Source organism: Thrips palmi, unplaced genomic scaffold (genome assembly GCF_012932325.1).
Source record: "Thrips palmi isolate BJ-2018 unplaced genomic scaffold, TpBJ-2018v1 HiC_scaffold_10, whole genome shotgun sequence".
Taxonomy (NCBI): Eukaryota; Metazoa; Arthropoda; class Insecta; order Thysanoptera; family Thripidae; genus Thrips; species Thrips palmi.
The window spans coordinates 14,739,044-14,760,191 of NW_023144621.1; the positions used below are offsets into that span (position 1 = coordinate 14,739,044).

The 21,148-nt window shown below is 40.4% G+C and overlaps 2 protein-coding genes across 13 annotated transcripts in view; one reads left to right on the forward strand and one right to left on the reverse strand.

Moving 5' to 3' along the window:
- LOC117652537 (PIH1 domain-containing protein 1-like) overlaps positions 1-3,649 on the reverse strand; it is a 19,765-nt gene extending 16,116 nt beyond the window's left edge. Inside the window, exons 1-2 of the mRNA XM_034397518.1 lie at positions 3,398-3,649; positions 2,948-3,023 (exon numbers count right to left, since the gene is read on the reverse strand). Of these exons, the coding sequence (XP_034253409.1) occupies positions 2,948-3,023; positions 3,398-3,469 (148 nt within the window). The 5' untranslated portion in view covers positions 3,470-3,649. The remainder of the gene's footprint in view (positions 1-2,947; positions 3,024-3,397) is intronic.
- On the forward strand, positions 2,338-21,060 carry LOC117652450 (multidrug resistance-associated protein 1-like). Of its 12 annotated transcripts, XM_034397479.1 has the most exons (34): positions 2,339-2,532; positions 3,533-3,760; positions 4,525-4,701; positions 4,798-4,923; positions 4,996-5,133; positions 5,220-5,351; positions 5,465-5,658; positions 5,777-5,977; positions 6,064-6,238; positions 6,316-6,484; positions 6,554-6,687; positions 6,772-6,927; positions 8,477-8,623; positions 9,084-9,168; positions 9,249-9,442; positions 9,520-9,696; positions 9,775-9,942; positions 10,088-10,271; positions 10,355-10,505; positions 10,584-10,713; positions 10,798-10,884; positions 10,968-11,103; positions 12,094-12,238; positions 15,880-15,967; positions 17,382-17,471; positions 17,576-17,666; positions 17,756-17,864; positions 18,006-18,132; positions 18,225-18,323; positions 18,406-18,555; positions 18,658-18,983; positions 19,082-19,196; positions 19,310-19,389; positions 19,481-21,060. In XM_034397479.1, the coding sequence occupies exons 2-34, from the start codon at positions 3,716-3,718 to the stop codon at positions 19,590-19,592; spliced, it is 4,638 nt and encodes a 1,545-aa protein (XP_034253370.1). In that variant the 5' UTR covers positions 2,339-2,532; positions 3,533-3,715; the 3' UTR covers positions 19,593-21,060. The 12 variants fall into 12 exon arrangements, with proteins under 12 accessions (XP_034253353.1, XP_034253348.1, XP_034253363.1 ...); XM_034397462.1 differs by lacking the exons at positions 8,477-8,623; positions 12,094-12,238; positions 15,880-15,967 and adding exons at positions 7,695-7,841; positions 11,532-11,752 and having other exon boundaries at positions 2,338-2,532; XM_034397457.1 differs by lacking the exons at positions 8,477-8,623; positions 15,880-15,967 and adding an exon at positions 7,695-7,841 and having other exon boundaries at positions 2,338-2,532; positions 12,094-12,314.
- Positions 21,061-21,148: the final 88 nt, after the last annotated feature.

The following is a 21,148-nucleotide window of genomic DNA, read 5'->3' on the forward strand; positions in this document are numbered from 1 at the left end:
GCCGCTCTACCACCGAGCGCGCAGTGTAGGGACAAACAAATGGCTTGGCTACGAAAATAAAAACATCCACATTTCCGCAGACTGCCCCCTCCCCCTCCTCTTTCCGACAAGTCGCCCAGAAATTCGAGGCCTGATGTCGCATGCGAGTCTAGCTCAGGGCTCCATTAGCGTCAAGTGCAATAATCCTGCAAGCGTGCACAAGGACATAAAAGGAGCGCGATACATTCCCGAAATAGAGATTGCGTGATCTCGGCCGAAGCCCACTTCACACCACTACTAGGCCCCTCCACCGTTCGGTCTCTCTTTTCCGCTAACTACTTATCGCCTCGCTAGCCAGATTAGCCAGCCGCCCTGCCAGCCAGATCTGACTGCTGCACTGCTACACTGGCTGTCGTTGCGCAACCTTGCGAAATACATAGCACTGCACGCGTAGAGTAAGTACACAAGGATGACCACGCGGAACGACAAAGTACCAGGGCAGCGCGAAATGGCCAGGTACACTGTAGAAAAGCTGAGTCAAACCGTGTTACTCTGCTAATGTGACCAGGACAAGGAAATGCTCGCTCTTGCAGGCGTAAGTCACAATGTCCTACACCTGCAAAAGTCGACCACCCCTTGGCCGCCAGCGTGCCAGAGCCAAATTGATGGTTGTTGATCGTTGGACAAGCTTCAGGCTACGCTTCTAGGCGTAGGACAAAATACGGTCGACACTTGCAGGGTCACCACTTCCTGGCGCAGGGCAGGACAGGTGGACACTTGCAAGTGTAGGACATTATGGTCTACGCCTGCAACTTGTCCTACACTTGGGCTAGCAGTGTATAGTTTTGTTTCTATCAAAATCTCAATAGTGAGGAGTTAGTGGGGAACATGCCAAGACAAAATGATAACTATCAACTAGTTGGTTTGACTGCACTATTTCCTTACAGTGCGCGTGGCAATCACTGACTCGCTGAAAGGTTGGCCCCTTTACGGTAAGGTCACGGTGCCTCATGGGGTCAGCCAGTTCGGTGTGGTGGTGCCGGCGATATTGGTAGATTAGCCGCGGCGAGATTATCCTAATGGGAGATAGCCCCATCTCCACACGTCAATCTCGCCAGTCACGGTGGCATATTGTTTCCCCGAGCGACGCCCAAGTGCAACGCCCCCGAGGCCCCGGTGCAGCGCAGACAGCGCAGTCGCTCTGTCTCTCTCGCACTCATGGGGCGCCCCGTGTGGGTGCGAGAGAGACAGAGCGAGTCTGCAGGTGGAACGGCCGGCCGGTCCGCAGGACACGCAGTCGATACGCAGAACGGGGCTCCCGAGGGTCTCCGCGCCGCGCCGCGCCGCCCCGCGAAGGGCTTCCCGAAGGTTTTCCCCAGCCGGCCGCAGGGCGACGCACAGTGGGCCAGAAGACCGGTGGAGGCGGCAAAAATTCTAGACGGGTTTTCAGCTCCAGAGTCGCTAAATGGGACTCGAACCGAACGTGTGACCCCACCACGAGATTGCTCTCCGAACGAGGCATCCATTGGTGGGGTCACACGTTCGGTTCGAAGCCTGTTTAGCGACTCTGGACGCTCAACACGCGTCAAGAGTTTTGTCCGGCTCCACCGGTCTTCTGGCCCACTGTGCGACGGCCACTGCATGGCCACTGCGCGGACGCGGACAGACAGCCGCATCGATTTTTCGAGTTCACCGTGACGTGGCGGAAGAAAATTTGTAGCGAACAGTCTCGTGCCAGCCGGAAGTCTCGCGGCCGTCAAAACGGCCCCTCGATTTTTGACACTAACCCCTACGACTATACGACTACAGTAACGAGGGCGGGCGCACCGAAGGACGGGCGTACCGGAGGGCAGGCGTATTGGAAGTTCCCACAGTTGCCAGGCCAAGGGCTAGCCAAGGGCCAGCCGTTTGAAAAGCGTGGAGTCGTTTGAAAGAAACAGCGAGGGAATGCCAGCAGCAGGTTCGGAGCCTCTCAGACGCAAGGACGCAAGGACACCGAGGCTGTGGCACCAGTGGGTACCGGGTGCACCGCAAGCGAGACGCGGCGAGTGCGAACCCGCCCAACCACCACCAGCTCAGAGTCCTACACTGTAGAGCCTAGTCCTAGTGCGTCCCGTTGTCCGGGCGTGCCAGAGCCAAGCGTTTGCAGGGCCGGGGAAGGGGCGTCGCCGCGCCGTGCGCCGTGCGCCGTGCGCCGTGCGTGCGTGGTGTGCAGTGTGTAGGCCTGGCTGCCGCAGCGCCGCGCTAGGCCGTCGCGTGGTGGTTGTGGAGGTTGCGGTGCTGCCGGTGCCGTCAGTCTCCGCGCCACAGAGCGGCCGCCGCTCGCCGCTCCGCGCTCCACTCGCTGGGACCACAGCGCGCGCCAGCGCCAAGCGCCAAGCGCCAGTGAGTGCCAGTGGCTGCTGAAGCTACAGGCCGCGACGCCGCGACGGGCAGACGGCCGCACGGAGGCCGAGGCGTACTTAAAGCCTGCAGAGGCAGGTTTCAGGCCCAGTGACGTGACAGTGCGGTGTGACAGTACGACAGGCCCGGCTGTCGAGCAGAGTTCTAGCAGTGAGTGTTTCCGTGTCCAGCACACTGTGTCCCAGTGCCGTGTCTTCGAGCTGTGCCCCGTCCGTCCAGTGGATTACTTGGGATTACGACAAGTGTGTTCAGTGCTGTGCAGCTGTGCCAAGTCTCAGGGCTGGAGCAAAGTGGTGACTGTGAATTGCGGAACGAATGAATGAATGAATGAATGAATGAATGAATGAATGAGTGTCATGATGATTTGATGGAGATGAGGAGGGTGTGCTGTAGACTTCAGCAATAAGAAGATAGGCCAAGCCTTGCGACAGACAACCCTGATGCTTGGAGAGGTTTCAGTGGATGCCAACAGTATCAAGCTTTTATCAGTTCAATGCGCTGCATGGGCTTCTTTCACAAGGGCAGTTTGCGAGTTGTGCAACACATTGACGTAGAAGATTCTTACCTGGTATAGGATTTACAACTTTGCTTTGAGGGCCGGACTCCTTGGGAAACAGGGAATCAAGGCCTCCGTCAGGATCCTGTTAATAGAAAATAATAACTCACTAATCACGTAGCCAGCAAACCGAACAGAGATGTCAAAACCCAAATGCTGACGACACAAAACTTGAAAGACAGCTAGGGAATTACATTGAAATCAGGAGAAAGAAACCAAAAAGTAAATCTTAATTCATAATGTTGATTTTAGTCGTAAAAGAGCCTTCAGTGATGTGAATAGCTGAATAGCCAAAGTGCTACACGCAGTACGAGAGGTTAGAACACGATCAATAGTGCGAAGTATCGAGGCGAGATTCTGAACGTCTCAGAGCGGCAGACTCGTATGTCTGATGAATTCTCGTTCTCGGTACGCAGGTGTCAAGCCGAAACCGAAAAGTGCAGCACTGCCCACACTCACTGTAATCAGCAGATTGTTCTCCAGGATGGACGGGTCCACATCGAGCAGCACCGCGTTCTTGCGAGATGCCATTTGGCAGTGTTCAGCGACACGGAACTCTTGTGACCTGTTCTAAGACGACGACTAAATTTGCAGGAAACTGAACAGTCAGTTAACGTTTGGACCGGCCTAATCCTTCTGCTCGTGTGTGTACTGGCTGTCACCACAACACAACAACAACAACAATCTTCAACAACAACATCGTCGTCCCGTCGCTTGTTTCTGGCTGAACGTTCGGCATTCCACCTCTAGAGGGCAGAACGAGCGGCGGAGCCAAAGATGGCGAACGAAGGCATGGATGCCTTTTGCGGCTCCCCGTTCTGGGTAAGATTTTACGATTTTCCACCGTCATAGGGCGGAATTCCATTTAACTTATATCTAAGTCGATTCCTGAGGTTGCTGAGTAACGAATAGGCCCTTTACCAAACCGTCTACTGCAGTAACTTGTGTCGGACACGCCTTTGAAGCTCGACCGTAGCGTCCAGGTTGTCCTCCCACAAGCCGCAATGTTAAACTAGCGGATATTTTTCAGAATATCGAAAGTCATCTCACGCACGGTCTGTATTCGGTAGAACCGGTGCTCTTTGTTGAAATGTCATGAGTCTGTATTTTTGGTTTGGTTGTGGAGTCTCGGTATTCGCACCGGAGAGGCGGCCCTACATGCCCTACCTGTTGTAATTTGCCCTATCAATGCCAACGCCTTATGGTTTGTCCTGGCTTTCCCCCTAATCCTTTTTCCAAGAAAAGCCCTTTGCCTTTGAAAGAATTAAGGACGATTCACTCAAACATTAACATGTTGCTGCCGTGAGTCTAAGATGGTATTTTTATCATAATTGTTGACTTGCCTGTCACTTTTGCATTAATGACAGTGATCAATTATTACTCTGCTTGTCAAATCAATGAGCCCCATTTGTTTCAGTACTTTGAATGAAAACCTTACCAATTTTCTTTTACCAGAAAAGTATTTCATGACTTGGCTTGTAGCCTTGCTGTGCCAATTCTACTCTGGTGCCACAACAAGCACCTTTTGCTTCAAACGGAAATTACTCTTGAGTATCTTTTTAAGTGTTTGTTTTGTGTTCTTTCAGAATGTAACAAGAACGTGGGAGACAGAAGATCCTGATTTTACAAAATGTTTTGAAAAGACAGCTTTAGTATGGGCACCCTGTGTTTTTCTATTTGTATTTGCTCCTTTAGAAGCATATTACATAGTTAGAAGTAAAAATAGGGATGTACCATGGAACTGGCTGAATATCTCAAAATTGGTAAGTTATTTCTGGACGTATGTATAGTGTTATTGTTTGTTTGCTTCTCTCCTTTTTTGTTCACCATATTAAATTATGTCTTCTTCTCCTAAACAGGCTATCACAGCTTTATTAGTTGCTCTCTCAATAGGAGATATGGGAAATGCTGCACACCGGAGTGGCAATGGTTTAGAAGTGTATTCTGTGGATTTCTACACTCCTCTCATAAAGATAGCTACATTCGTAAGTTGCCTTCTAAATTTCCCTTATGTTTTAAATCTGCTTCTCTTCTTAATTTTTTATGTTTCTTTCTAGCTTCTTAGTGCAGTGTTGCTGCTCTACAACCGGAAACATGGTATTTGCAGTTCAGGCCTACTCACATTGTTCTGGCTGTTCCTACTTATTTGCGGTATTCCGCAGTACCGCACTGAACTTGTGGAAGAACTGAATGAGGTAAAATTTGACTAAGTGCATTCTGTGGCAGAAACAGGGACTGGAATGTTTTGTTAACTGCCTTAACCTCCTCTTTCTCTGTGCAGCGACCAGATGATGCTAGAAAGCAGTTCCCATTCATTAGCTACATGATCTATTTACCTTTAGTGTTTGCTATGTTCATTTTGAACTGTTTTGCTGATGCTGAGCCAAGGCAATTACATTACCCCAAGACTGAGGTAGTTGTGTGTTTATTTTTCATTTAGTCGTGTTATGATGTCTTGTGATTAGCAGGTCTGTATAACGTTTCTCCAAAATTTTAATATCTTTTTCAAAAATTTCTTTTTATTAGAATCTATGCCCAGAACTTGGAGCATCATTCATCAGCAAACTGTTCTTCCTCTGGTTTGATCAATTTGCATGGAAGGGATTCCGCAATCCCCTTGAAACAAAGGACTTGTGGTCAATGAAGCCGGAGGATGCTGCCAGTGAAATTATGCCCATTTTCAACAAGTATTGGGAGGAGTCTGTGCAGAAGTCTTCTGGGTATGTTAATTTCAGTGTGGTGTAATTTTTTCTTTTTAAATAAATGGCAGTCAAGAAGGTTTTGCTTTATTAGTAAAATACTGTGACAGCTTTGTTAAATTTCTGTTTTGTTTTGCAGGACTCAAGAGACGCCTAATGCCAAAGCTTCTTTCAGGAAGTCTTCTGGTAGTGTTGATTTGACCAGCACCACTAAGAATACTCAAAAGCAAGCTTCTGTGCTTCCTGCTATGTGCAAAGCCTTTGGACCTACATTTGTGTTTGGAGCAGCTTTGAAGTTAATTGTTGATATCCTCACATTTGTCAGTCCTCAAGTTCTCAAGTAAGCATATTGTACTCATTAATATGGCGTGTGAAAAGTGTATAATGCTCTATTATTTGTCAATTTCTAACTCACATTTTTTTTAGGTTACTTATCGCTTTTGTGGGTGGAGAGGAACCTTTGTGGAAGGGCCTTTTATATGCCTTTGCCATGCTACTCACTGCTATGATCCAAACCTTGTTCCTGGCTCAGTATTTCCATCGCATGTTTCTCGTTGGAATGCGTATCAGGACAGCTTTGGTCTCAGCCATCTACAGAAAGGTAAGATACGTGAGCTCCTCTTGGGTTCATGTCATTCATCAACAATTTTTTATATTTAATTTTATTGTTGCTTTCAGGCTCTTCGCATGTCCAACAGTGCACGGAAGGAATCTACCGTTGGAGAAATTGTGAATCTAATGTCAGTTGATGCACAACGTTTTATTGATCTCACAGCATATATCAATATGATATGGTCTGCACCCCTCCAGATTGCTCTTGCGTTGTACTTCCTTTGGGAAACGTTAGGTATGTTCCTTTTGCCGCACTTCAATTCCTAGTAATCCAAGAAGTTATCCAAGCCTCTTCATCCTTCAGGGCCATCTGTACTGGCTGGTTTGGCTGTCATGATCATTCTTATTCCTGTGAATGGTGTAATTGCCAGCAAGGTGAAAAACTTACAAATAACTCAGATGAAGTACAAGGACGAACGTGTGAAGCTGATGAATGAGGTATGCCACTAAATTTTCAACAAGCATTTAAAGCGGGAGACTTGGCGTCAATAATAATAATAATGAACCTTTGTTTACTCTCAGATTTTAAGCGGTATGAAAGTGCTTAAGCTGTATGCCTGGGAACCATCATTTGAGGAGAAAATCCTCAAGATTCGTAACAAAGAAATACGAGTACTTAAAAGTGCTGCGTACTTAAATGCTGGAACTGCGTTTATTTGGGCTTGTGCGCCTTTCTTGGTGAGTTTTCTTAGGGCCAGGATTATATTTCTTATTTTACATTATATTCGGTTACATTTTTGTTGTTACTACATTATGCTGTAACTATGATTCTCCTTTCTCTCCGATGGTCCACAGCTTCCTCTCAACCAGGTCAAAGTTGAGAAGTGTTTATGTTTGCTTCTGTTTCTTTGACCTTTATTAAGTTTACAGATGCTGCGTTTGACCAACTGTTCCACAGTATTCTACTTGAGACATTTTCAGAATCCTGCAGAATCCTGCAGCTAACATGGTGTAACTTGAAGCAAAAAGTTAATTTAGTTCAATTTGAAGCTCTTTGCTACCACATTTGGTTTGGAAATTTCTTATTTTGGGTTCATGTGAAGCACTAGTCTAAGCATTTTTCTTGTTGTGTCACATTCTTTTTCAAATTCAAAATGAAAGAGTGCTTTGCTTTTTGCTTCAAGTTTTTGACTGCTTAAAAGTCAACTGCTCTTCTCTGATGTTTTTAATGCTTGATTTCTACAGATGCTGATGAGAAACCTTGGAACAGCAAATCCCTTTCTTTAAACCAGTTTCTGGCTGAATCATTCACTGTATATTTATATTTTTAATAAAGGTCCTAGATCCAGGCTGCTATTAACATTTTACTCTTTTTCAAAGTCTTCTTTAGGTGTCACATTAGTTCAACTAGTATCTACCCTGAATTGAATTGGATGTTTCTTCATTCCATCCTCTTTAATTATTTTGCTTGTCCTTTGGATTGAATATGTGTAAACATGTGTTAGGTTTCAATGTTAACTTTTGCGTGCTACGTCCTGATAAACGACAGCAACACACTCACACCTGGAAAAGTGTTTGTATCTATAGCATTGTTTGATATCATGAAAGTGCCTCTAGGCCTCCTGCCCCTCATAATAGTGTTTACGGCCCAGGTGAGCCCAACAAAGTCTCTCTACTAGTCAACTTTAGCAACCATCCATCTACTTATGCTTACTCACAATTCTGCATGAGGGTAGGCCGATCTAATGTTACCAGTTTTATTTATCTGCAAGGTGGTGGTTTCCTACTTTAGCCATGTGATGGGCAAAGGTGGCTGTGCTAGAAGAAAGAAAATTGTAAAGTATGTGCATTTAAATCCTCCTCCTCCCATTTTTGTTCCCTGCTGCTGTGCAAGCTCTTTCCATTCAAATTAAACAAGCACTTGTCTCATTTCAAAGGGAGAGGGAGATTGTTAGAAATAGTTTTATTTAATCCCCCACACTCAGTGTGGGTGTTCTGTATTTCAGGTTGAAAATTATATCTTCCCTTATATCTCAGCATACACTGTAGTTTCATCTATTACGTGTCATAGCTTTACATTTCTAGTTATTTTAGTTAATTTGGAAATGTTCTTCTGCAGTTCGAAAGTTCTCAGCTTATTGCTGCATTTTATCTGCTGTGACGCTGCTCTTGTGCTCGGTGCCACGGTGTTTATTTGCTGTCTTGTGCTACCCTGTGCGACCCAAGCTGCAGCTTTCAATATTGAATTTGGTTATAAAGCTTTCTTTATATCTGCTTTGTCACATAGGTTTCTCTTGTGTCCTTCGCCACGTATGTTCTTCTTGACGAGAAGAACATTTTGGACTCTGAAAAGGCATTCGTGTCTCTTTCACTTTTCAATATTTTGCGGTTTCCATTGTCAATGCTACCTATGATGATTTCAAACTTAGTTCAGGTAAGACAGAGTGTACAATTGTTTTGTCTTCCACAAGGAATTATTTTATTCAACAATACAGTATTATTTAGAGGAAGAAGCCACAGAATATCAATTTGGCATCATCGTTTAAGTCAAGTCTTCTCCTCTCAGATCATTTCCCCTTGGTGGTGGTAGCATGGAACAATACTGGAGTTGCTGCTTCTCATTAATTGGATGAGGGGCTTTCACTGCCCACTTACATTATATAAATGCCAATTAATTTTAAGCTGAAATGTATTTTTCTTATTATCAAAGCTTTTTTATTGAATTTGGGGACGGTTAAGGGAAATGGATCTGGTCATGCAAGTGAGGTGATGATATATCTCTCTTCGCTTTGCACATTAAAATTAACAGTTTTGAATGATTATTATGAAACATATTTAGTGCAGTGCTTGCTTATCATTTTTCACAAATTGCCTTGTTTTATTTTGTGGTTTAGGCATCCGTATCCATTAAAAGAATTAATAAGTTTATGAACTCAGAGGACCTGGACCCAAGCAATGTGTCTCATGACGACAAGGAAGGTGAGAGTGAGATTTGGGTAAGCTCCTTAAAGTATTTTCTGCTTGAGCATTTCTATATGTTTATGTGGTTTTGTTTCTAGACTCCCCTCTTGTAATTGAAAATGGCACCTTCTCATGGGGCCCAGAGGAGCCAGCTACTTTAAAGAACATCAATTTCAAGGTGAATGAAGGAAGTCTTGTTGCTGTTGTTGGATCTGTTGGGTCTGGTAAAAGCTCCCTGGTATCTGCACTGCTTGGAGAAATGGATAAAATAACTGGACGAGTAAACACGAAGGTAGGTCCAATAGTACTTTCTCATCTTTTCAATTTTTGGACAGTTATCAAACAGTTTGGCTCATTTTGATTTTTTAGGGAACAGTTGCATATGTACCACAGCAAGCATGGATTCAAAATGCTACATTGAAGGATAACATCTTATTTGGCCAACCAGCTGACAACAGCCGTTATGTCAAAGTTGTTGATGCATGTGCTTTGAAATCAGACTTCGATATGTTGCCTGGAGGTGATCAAACTGAAATTGGAGAGAAGGTGAGTCAGTTCATAGGTCCTGAGATTCTTTGACTGTTACTTAACTGTGTTTAAAATGGTTATGAAATTTCCTCTCAGGGAATTAATCTAAGTGGTGGGCAGAAACAACGAGTATCTTTGGCCAGAGCTGTCTACAATGATGCTGAAGTTTATTTCCTTGACGATCCTCTGAGTGCTGTGGATAGCCATGTTGGAAAGCATATCTTTGACAATGTTATTGGACCAAGTGGTTTACTTAAGAAAAAGGTGGGTCATGATACTGTTTTTCTGAATTATCTTATCTTATACTCATGGCAGTAAGGTGAATGGAATAAGTTCTTATTGTTTTCAAAATTGTCTAACCAAAATAAGGTGCTACTGTATAAGGTTGTTGTTTTTTGCTCTTTTACAGACTCGTGTTCTGGTTACTCATGGCATCACTTTCCTGCCAGAAGTGGATTTAATTGTCGTGTTGAAAGAGGGTGAAGTGTCTGAAACTGGTACTTACAAGGAACTTTTGGAGAAGAAGGGTGCTTTTGCAGAGTTCCTCCTTCATCACCTGCAGGAAAAGTCTGCTGATGGTGATGTTGATGAAAGTATGAATCATTCAGTTCCTTCCTTTTTCTGTTTTACTAAGTAGTTTGAATTTAAAATATATTTTATGCTGAATGTCTTTTAGATCTGGACGAAATCAAGGCTCAGCTCGAAGGCATTCAAGGTGTAGAAGAGCTTAAAAAAGAAATCATCCGGCAGAAGTCTCGAGTATCTGAAAGCCACAGCGATACTGGATCTAATGCTGATAAAGTATCACTTACTGGGTCTCTTAAGAGGTAATTTTGCTCTCCATGATTTTCAGACCAAGCCTATTGTTATTTAAAATAAGCTCTAACAGTCCTGACTTCTTTCAGGGCTGGTTCAGGATCAAGTGAAGGTCTCCGCCGCCGACACAGTAGTGAGCCCAAAGAACCAACTCCTCCTCAACAGGATGCTGCTAAGGGAGAAAAACTGATTGAGGCAGAGAAGGCTGAAACTGGAAGTGTGAGTTGGCTTCGAATTAGTGACCACTCATTGCTGGCAATTTAAGTTGAAACTTATGTTGCTTTTGCTCCGTACTGTCTACAGGTTAAATGGCGTGTATATGCTCACTATTTGAGAAGCATTGGTTTGGTCCTATCTGTTGCCACTATCATTCTCAACATGATCTTCCAAGTAAATATGATTCTTTATTTTCATAACTTACATTGTTGCTACTTGATTTCAAATAGTTTGAGTAACTGAACCTTTCTTGGCAGGGATTTTCTATTGGTTCAAATGTATGGTTGTCTGTTTGGTCCAGTGACGATTCAATGAAGAATCTGACTGGATCAGAATATACTGGAAAACGTGATATGTACTTAGGCGTATACGGAGCATTAGGCTTTGGTCAAGGTAAGAATGTTGTCCTGTTTTATCCTATCTCATTGTAATTGTAAATTTTGAAGAAGTTTGTTTTATTTCAGCATTCAAGGATTTGCCTCTTGTCGTTTTAACCTGAATTTTTACCATTTTAGATGAGGAGTGTTCACACTGAGAGCATCAACAATCTGAGTTCTGTAGCTTTGTCTAAGCATGCTGACATGTGTTTTTTTTGTTGTTTTTTTTTTTTGTTTTTGTTTTTTTAAATCTTTATTTTTATTTTTATTTTCCTTTTTAAAAAAGAAATTCAACTTTGCTGTTCTATATTTCATATTTTGACCATCAATTGGAGTGCTCAAATCTCTCTCTCATTAAATCAAAATCTTAAGTAGAGAAGAAAGCTGAGATGACTTCATTAAGTCTTGTTACCAAATTGATATTTTGTAACATTGTATTTGCAGCATTTGCCTTCATGGTTTGTGGCATTACATTTGCCATGGGCTGCATTAGCTCCTCAACCCGACTTCACAACGACATGTTTTCCCGAATAATGAAGAATCCTATGCATTTCTTTGACATGACGCCAATAGGACGCATTTTGAATAGGTTTGCAAACGATATTGATTCAGTTGACAATGTTTTACCTATAAATTTGCGGAGCTTGCTGACCACAGGCTTTACGGTAATTAAAGGAAAGGAAGTACACCATTGTATAATACAGGGTGTACCCTTTGTAAAATTGTTTATATTTGATCAAGTGTCGTTCTTTTCCTTAAGATCAATTATTGTCTTTGTGAAGTTAACTGTGTTGTTTCATTTTTATATTTGTCATACTGTACTTTTCACTTAATGTCAGCAATGCTGCTGTTTTTAGAATACCATGTCCATGTCAGCAAGCAATATGGTGTGTGGCTTTCTGTTTTGTGATGTACTTGTACCTGTGCCTGACCATTCAAATCATATCGACCTCTGGTGTGTTGGTGTCTTATTGATTTTTAACTGTTTATTTTATTGGTATTTCAGCATTTGTGGTGTTATTCAGTGTAGTGACACTTGCTTTGGGTACTCTTCGTGCTGCCGCAACCCTCCATTTACAATTACTGCAGAACATACTTCGATGCTCTATGAGTTTCTTTGATACAACACCAGTTGGTAGAATTATCAACCGGTTTGGCAAAGATGTCGATGTCCTAGATAACTCAATACCTGTTTCAATACGTGCTTGGATTAACTGTCTCTTCTCGGTAAATTAAGGCTTACTCTTTTCGAAATTCAGTGTGGATTTCTTTTTTATTCACATTTTATTTTGGCATGACTATTTGTATATTCTAGCTTTTGATACTCACACTCGATGGATGATGAAGCATGTTTAGGCACTTTTAGAGTCTATATTTTGCTTTTCAATTTTTTAAGTTTTGACAGTTGCTGTTTTTAAAAAGAAAGGTTCACTGCAACAACTGATAAAGCCATGTCAATTAGTGCAGCTTCTGTAGAGACAGACCAAGCCGTAGTTGCATTAATGATGTGTTCACCCTTCTCTCTTTTTAGAGGCTTCTGGAATGTTTAAGTGTTCTAATTGTGTTTTGTTAAGGATTTTGTTTGTTCATTTACATGATGACTGTGTGTTTTACTGTGTTTTCCTTGGAATGCCTTGCAGTTGTGACAGTGTTGCTAGCATCACTTACAACTTTTGTTGGGACTCTAAGTGCTGCAAAAATCCTCCATCAACACATATTATACAATGTGATGCGTACACCTGTGTCATTTTTTGATATTACTCCTGTGGGACGAATTCTCAACCGCTTGACGAAAGATGTAGATACTTTGGACAATGTTTTGCCAATGACTCTTCGTGGCTGGGCTAACTGTTTCTTCTCGGTACGTAACAGTCAAGAAAAAGAATTCATTCTAGGAATCTCACTGATCTGACTCTTCTGAAGTTTTGATTGGCTAAAGTTGTGTAGAGTCCCCCAAAAAATAGTGAAGAATAAAAAAAACAAAAACAGAAGCTTTCCCCATCATTTATCTGATACACAGACTTCGCATTATTATTGTTTCCATTTAATTTCTTTGTATCACTTGAATCAAATATTTGGTGCAAGTATTTTAGTTAAACTGTTTGTCTTCAAGTAAAAGTTTTCCATTCTGTGATTCGGCACTATCAACAACATATTTCAGGTTGCGGGTTAAATTGTTAGCTAGAGATCCTTTCATCCGCATGGGTGTTGCGTGCTCCCTGTGCTTCTTTAATTTACCATCTTCCTTAATATCCTCTCTCTCTCTCTTTCTATTTAGCGTGAAGGAGTTTCCGATGCTTTTGCCCTGCTTTTCCAGCAAAGTTTTATAAAAAATACAATCCAGCTGGTCCCTACAACCTATAGTTTATCTATGAACTTAAGTTCTGGTTGAGGAACGTTCATAAACCGTATCATGTAATCTGAAAAAGCAAAGGGATGGGGAGGGGTGGTGTCTCCACCATTATTATGCGGCTCTAAGGTTTAAGGATGGACGTTCAACAAACGGCTCCGTCAAGCATGAGCCTCTCACTGTTACTTGGTGAGGTTGATGGGCAACACTGGGGACCCTTAGTCCGCAGAATGCGGCTCCTAAGAGCCACACCCCGCTTCGCGCGTACGACGGGATTGACTGTCAACCTTATACAGGCGGACAGTCAGGGATTTAACACATCCAGTCTACAAAATGTGGTCATATGTTCATAACATGGTTTATGAGCGATCCTTTGATCCTGTTGATAATATAAAGCATGTTAGGGACACTAGGTAGCATTCATTAGATCCTTCAATTGTTCTGAAGACATCATGGTATCCAGTTGGTTTGTTTGGCTCCTTTACTCCTTTTGTCTTGAAACTTGTTTGAGGTTTTCAGGGTTTGTTGAAATCAATGTAACTTTATGAGTAGTCCTCCTACCTCAGGCACATGTGTTGTGAAACTAGACAACCTAAAGCTTCCATAGGTCTCATTTGTATCCTACTTTCTAAATTCTATCCAGTGAGTCAAAGGAGATAAACCAATTTTGTATTTTCAGAAATCTATGGAAGCTTTTGTATTTATAGAGTTGAGCTTGTTGTGATGTGTGGAATCATCTGAGCATTTTTAGTCCATTTGTTTACCATATCTGGCCATCATTTTTCTTGTTGCACAGTATTACCCTAAAAGGCATCACACAGGTGTTGCATAAAATGAACACTGGGGAAGATTATAGGATACAACAATTTGTACCATGTGTGTCAGTCTGCTTAAAGCTTCTTGGAACCCAGATCAAGAATTGAAAAATAGAAACCCTTGTCCATAAATGATTTTGAAACGATCTTCTCCCTTACTTTTGTCTTGTCATGTCATGGTGCATATGTTGTTTCTTAAAGCCATTGTTGTTGTTGTACCTTGTCCAAAACGTTGACAAAAAATTATTTGAATGTTGCAGTGCTTTCTGTTTGCTTCTCAAGCATCACTTTAAGTATTGGAACTATAAATGCAGCCACTATTTTGCACCATCATTTACTCCAAACTATCATCCGCCTCCCCATGATGTTCTTTGATGTTACACCTATTGGCCGTATCCTAAGCCGTTTCTCTACTGATGTCAACACCCTGGATTTGGCGATGCCAGGAATCATTCAGATGTTTCTCCCTGGCTTCTTCAGGGTACCAAAATAACTTTACTTTTAAAATTTAGATGGGCTTTTTATGTCATTGCATGATTTTATGGTTACTCTTTTCCTCTTTCCTAATGCTTCTTTCCATCACCTTCATGCCTCCATCTCATTAGTGTAATCTTGGTGATGGTGCTAGTTGTTTTTGAATGAATTTTGTCATGTTTGATACAGCTTCAATAATCAATCAAAAACCAGATTGTATATTGTGAACTAAATTCTATGTTGCCACGAGTGTGATAGAATGTCTGTGTTCTCTTCAGCTTATGTTCAATTGAGCATTTTGACAGAGCTCCCTAGGTTTGTTTCATGTGAATGACTTTATTAATTCATGTGACCTTGCACAAACATGTATTGCTGCATTATTACTTACTTCAGAACAACCCAATTGAATCTTTCATTTAGTTGGTGGTTGGGTCTTCTGTCAATTTTTGACCTAAAGGACATCATCATGGGCCTGATACCTTGTTTCCAAGAACCATTGAATGTTTCCGTAATCTCTCATACAAGTTTTATACAATTAAAACAAATTAATTAGCTTTATATTCGAAATTTCGATTTAAAAAAAAATATTTTTCTAAGCTAAATGAATATTGATCAAATGAAGTGTTTGTCAATGAAATGCCCTGTTCTCTGTGCCTTTTCTTTGTTAGCACAGTTCTTCAGGCTTTACATACTGTTAAATCCTGTTCAACAAATTGTAATTGTAATTGATGTTTGGTAGTCAATCCGTGCCCCCTTCTTCTCCTTGTCTAAAGAAAAAGGCATACTGTTAAGTTTTAAAAATGCTGAGGTTTCATTTTGTGCCTGAGATCATTTTTCCTGAGATCATTTTTCCTGAGACCCATTTTTGTTAGGCACTTTGCTTTTCAGTTTGAAATCATTCCAAGTAAAGCTGAAACTTCAACTTTGGTTCCTTTTCTGTTTAATGAGAAATGTATTGCCAAAGTTTTAGAAACTGGAGTGTGTGTATTAATGTTGGTACATTTTACTTAATGTTATCAGGCCTAGGTGTTCTCATGACTGAATCTGTTCCTCGCCTTGGATGTGTGCGAGCATGTAAGAAATTACATATGGTTCTGTTAGGAGGCATTTTTCATGCTTCACTCTCATTTTTTGACACAACTCCAACTGGCAGAATTCTGCAACGCTTTGGAAAAGATGTTGATGTTCTAGACAATTCTTTGCCTCAGAACATATCGGATACAATATACTGTCTTTTTGAGGTAAATTTGTCGTTCTGTGGGTTTGCTTTTCTCTTGCTTTGGTAAATCATTCTGTTGGTTCTGCTTTTTCCAAAACGATGTCATAGTTTGGATCCTAATAAGGCCATTTGAAGTTCTTAGATACTACCTTTTATTTCAAAATTGAGCCTCCCCAAAGAAAGTAAAGAGAATATGGGCCAAGTTTTGATGTGTTCTGTTTCTACTTTGTACTGTAATATGGTGGTGGTCTGCTGTCTTCATAATGCTTTCAAATCTGTATTGAATATGTTTGCCACTTCTTTGCATGTAAGTGTGCCAATTTCACTTGTCTGCTGTTATGTTGATTCAATTTTTTATCCCTTTTTCATAATTATCTAATGTTTAGGAAATTTTTCAGCCTGTTACAAGTTAGTCTGTGACTAGCAGGGTGGTTATAGGCAAGCTGCACTTATTTTTGCAGCTCTATTCACAATCTCAATAGAAGTAGTGCCTTCATTAGGATGCCTTATAGCGGCTCAGAAATTGCATAATGAATTCCTAAATATTTTCCACAAGCCCTTGTCTTTTTTTGATACTACGCCCATAGGGCGCATCCTATCTACTTTTTCAAGAGATATTGATATTTTGGACAATTGTCTTCGAGCCCAAATAATAGACACAATATGGTGCTCAGTAGAGGTATGTTTATCTTTCATGCCCTTGGCAAGGGTTAGCTGTGAGTAAGTTTATTGGTTGGACAGTATATTTACAAATCTTATCGTATATTCAGCATGTCTTCTCATCAGAAATTTCTGTCTGCAACGTTTTAAAGTTGTTGTCTTTCAATGTTGGTGAAAAGCAAACCTGTTGCCTGTAAAGGAAGCCCCTATGTCCCATACATCTTTCATTTACATTAAGTTGTCATCATTTGCTCAAAGCATATTATTTTACTCCTACCACTTCTGCATGCAATGTTTGCGAGAATGTTCGTCTTGTTACAACTTTGTTAGAACCCACCCCATATCTCATCTGTTCTGACCATTGAAGGATTAGTGAATTATTGGTTTTAAAAAGGTTCCATCCACTCATGCTATTATCTGCTCAGTAAATTGGTGGGGAGGGAGTAATTTGTCTTAATACTTAATTACTAAAATATCATGCGTGTCATTTGCACATTAGATGATGCATGCTTTCTTTTCGCTCTTGTAAATTTGCTTCAGTAGTTCAGTTTCGTGTTGTGGTTGTCATGCTTCTTGTATCTAGTTGTACTTTTCTTCTTACTAAATTCTGTGTTTATGTAGTTTTTGTTGTAGTTTGTTTGTATAAATTTTGCTCGTTATTTTGCATAATTTTAACACTATTTTTTAAATTCTTTAAATGTTATTTGAAAATAAGAATTGATATACATAACATTTTTATGTCAAATGAAACTATAGATTCTAATTTAATTTTACAGGTAATAGCAACACTAGTTGTCATCAGTTACAGCACACCAGAATTTATTGCTGTGATTTTGCCTGTTGGCCTTCTTTATTACTTTGTTCAGGTGTGTTAATTAAATCGAGTTCTCTTTTTTCTTTTTAATGTTGTTGAAGGAAAGTACTTTTTGAAAAACTGTGGATCTAACATTCTCTCCATCATTTCTCTTAGCGCTTTTATGTAGCAACATCTAGGCAGTTGAAACGACTGGAATCAGTTTCAAGATCTCCCATCTACTCTCATTTTGGTGAAAGTATCACAGGTGAGGTGTCATTGATAGTTCTGTATTAATAATAAAAACTATGCAATTTTAAATGTACTTCAGTAATCATTCATTTTTCTTATCTCAAGGTGCCCCTTCTATTCGAGCCTACAATGTTGTCAATAGATTTGTTAATGAGTCCGAGGAGAAAGTCGACTTTAATCAAGTCTGCTTCTTCCCCAGCATCATTGCCAATAGGTAAATCATATAACCATTGCCCTTCTCTCTGCCTCAAGTTCTAAGCTGTGTTTTGTTGGGTTGTATGACCTTTTACCGTATAATTAAAACCCGTAAGATTAAAACTCTTCATAGCTTAAAAATCATCATGTTTTGTTGTAGGTGGCTCGCTGTACGTCTTGAAATGGTTGGAAACCTGATCATATTCTTCGCTGCCCTTTTTGCTGTCTTGGGTCGTGAATCCATTAGTGCTGGACTTGTGGGCTTGTCTATCAGTTATGCACTTCAGGTGATCATTAATCTCAGCATTTGTAATATATTGTCCTTTATTGTACCTGTCATTTTTTTTTCTAAATGTGTGTCATGTTTGGCTGTCTTCAGATCACTCAAACACTCAACTGGTTGGTACGAATGACATCAGATGTTGAAACTAACATTGTTGCTGTTGAGAGAATCAAGGAGTATGGTGAAACACCTCAGGTGTGTGTTGAATGAGGAGTGTGTTATATGAGATAATTCTAAATGAGTGCTAAAAAGACCATACCACACTTATTGTTTTCAGGAGGCAGCTTGGGAAAATACCACTACTGTGGTTGAGGCAAACTGGCCTCGAGAAGGCAAAGTTGAATTCAAGGACTTTGAAGTACGTTACCGGGAAGGTCTTGACCTTGTTTTGAGGGGAATTAATTTCTCTGTGAAAGGAGGAGAGAAGGTGAGGAAGGAAAGAAGGAAGTGAACTGGTCTCTCAACTAATTCTTAGTGCCAATTTTCTGTGATCTTCTGCAAAATAATATTGGGTTGCTCTCTTTCCTAGGTGGGCATTGTTGGAAGAACTGGTGCAGGAAAGTCGTCACTGACTCTTGCATTGTTCCGAATCATTGAGTCAGCTGGTGGCAAAATTACAATTGATGATGTAGACATTGCGAAGTTGGGACTGCATGCTTTGCGATCCCGCTTGACCATCATTCCACAAGACCCAGTCCTATTCTCTGGATCATTGCGTCTAAATTTAGATCCATTTGGTTCCTTCAAAGATGAAGAGGTTTGGAGGGCTTTGGAACATGCCCATCTAAAGACTTTTGTGAAGGGGCTGGCTGCTGGCCTGGAACATGAAGTAAATGAAGGAGGAGAGAATTTGAGGTAGGGCTTCAGCTTGAGCCTTTCTACTTAAGTGTTTTTCAGTTTCTTCTTTCATACTAATGAATTACAGTCTAACTCTCCTTCTATATCCATTGCAGTGTTGGGCAGCGACAACTTATCTGCTTAGCACGTGCTCTGTTGCGAAAAACAAAAGTTCTCATTCTCGATGAGGCAACGGCTGCTGTTGATCTTGAGACGGATGATCTGATCCAGGTACACCTTGTTATGATTTTATTTCTCTCTGTCACATTCTCCTTTTTTCAGTCAATGGATTTGTTTGAAATTGTTATGGCTTCTGAGAAAATTTTTTTTTTTTACATTTTCAGAGAACTATTAGGGAGGAGTTCAAAGAGTGCACAATTTTAACAATTGCACACAGACTCAACACTATCATGGACTCAGACCGGTAATTTCTTTTCTTAGAATGGCATATAGATTAATATCATTTATTTAGAAGATATTTTAAGCTTCATGTTTCCTCTCTCTTTCAATTTCAGGGTTCTTGTTTTGGATCAAGGAAAAGTGGTTGAATATGAGTCCCCAGATGCTTTATTACATAAGAAAACCTCAATATTTTATTCAATGGCAAAGGATGCTGGTTTGGTTTGAATGCACTGCCATCAAGAATCCTGAGCATACATCAAACATGGTTTATTCACAATTCAATGGGGCATTCATAAGCTCCCCTGAATTGTTTTCATTTTTAGTTTTTTTCCTTTACATCTATGGTATTACATTCTGCCATTGGAAACTAGATCATTCTGGTCGATGCTTTATGTGGTACACCCTTATAAATTAATTCTTTGCACTCACTGCACTATAATTTGAGACCAATGATAGTCTCTTTATTATAAAATTATAATACCGTAAGTGTTCTCCCTTCTTTCCATCTTGGAAAATTTATTATACTTTCCTTTTGCCTAAAATGTGTTTGTTTAGTTAAAATTACACAAAATGGTTATGGGTACTGCCAATTTTCAAGGCACAGCTTAAATCATGACTATCGATATTACTAAATCATGGAACTTCATCTTTGCAAAGAACAAAACTTTTGTACTTATATTTATAAAATTTGCTTGTGTTCATTTTTTGCTCTTAGAATGAATCATAGTGTAGTACTTATCTGACACATCAGTGTCCAGAGAGGTTGAGAAAGAAGGAAAGGTCTGATGATTAACCAAAATTTCTAAAGATTTTTCATCTGAGTAAAACAAACATTGTTTGTCTGTGGATTCTCAACTTGTCTTTCACTTTTTCATCATCTTTGAAAGACTGGCCATGCACAGTATTTTCCCCTCCCAGAACTGTTTACTTAATATCTGTGGATACTAAATGTTCTGAATGCTAGAATGTAACTTGTTTTCTCTCTTAAGACTCAAGGTGTTATAGAATGGAAGATTGTGTGTGCCTTTTAGTTTAAGATTCTCATAAGTGCTGTTGCTATTAAAAAGGGAGGAAGTTCACATTTTATCACATTTGAGATTCACTGTCTCTTATATTTTTAAAAAAATATATTTTTTCTTAAAGTACAAATATGTTTTAGATTAATTCACTCTTTTTGATAGATTGGTTCCTATTTGAAGTAGGATGGGTCCATACTTTCTGCTGTCTTTTTACTTAAATATTTTACTCAATTATTAATTTTGAATTTTAATGATAAAAATCTTGTTGAAGAGAAATATTATAATGGCTGAACTTCAGGATTTATTGACTCTGCTCATTGTAAATGTGTCTAACTTGTTTTTGTGTAAGTTTTCTTATGCTAAAATGTCCTTCAGATATAAGTTTGACACCTTGGGATCAAAGATAATGTTGATTACTGTACGACTGTAATGTTAGTACCCATATAATTCTTAAGTGTTAAACAATTATCTCTTTGTAAGGACAGATTTGTGAGCCAAGCCAACCAATTCAAATTGTTTGCCTTAAATGATTTTGATTATTATGTGTTCAAGAACTTTGAGTTATTTTGATTGAACTTTAAACTGAGCTGAACATCTTTGTGGGCTTATTTCATATTGTGTATTAAATTTTCTACCTTGTGTCCAACTCTTGCCATACAAAAGCTGAAGGGGTATTTATTTGTGTGCCTTATTCCCTTATCCGTCCCCTTGAGTGCCGTAGATGGTACTCCAATTGTCATTTTATAGAATAAAATGAATCAA

What these genes read in the sequence shown, in the direction of transcription:
- LOC117652450 (XM_034397479.1), top strand. Translation starts at nt 3,716, where the DNA reads ATGGCGAACGAAGGCATGGATGCCTTTTGCGGCTCCCCGTTCTGG. An exon ending in GTCAGTCCTCAAGTTCTCAA is followed by an intron (nt 5,978 to 6,063) that starts GTAAGCATATTG and finishes CATTTTTTTTAG; the next exon opens with GTTACTTATCGCTTTTGTGG. An exon ending in CTGTGAAAGGAGGAGAGAAG is followed by an intron (nt 18,556 to 18,657) that starts GTGAGGAAGGAA and finishes TCTCTTTCCTAG; the next exon opens with GTGGGCATTGTTGGAAGAAC.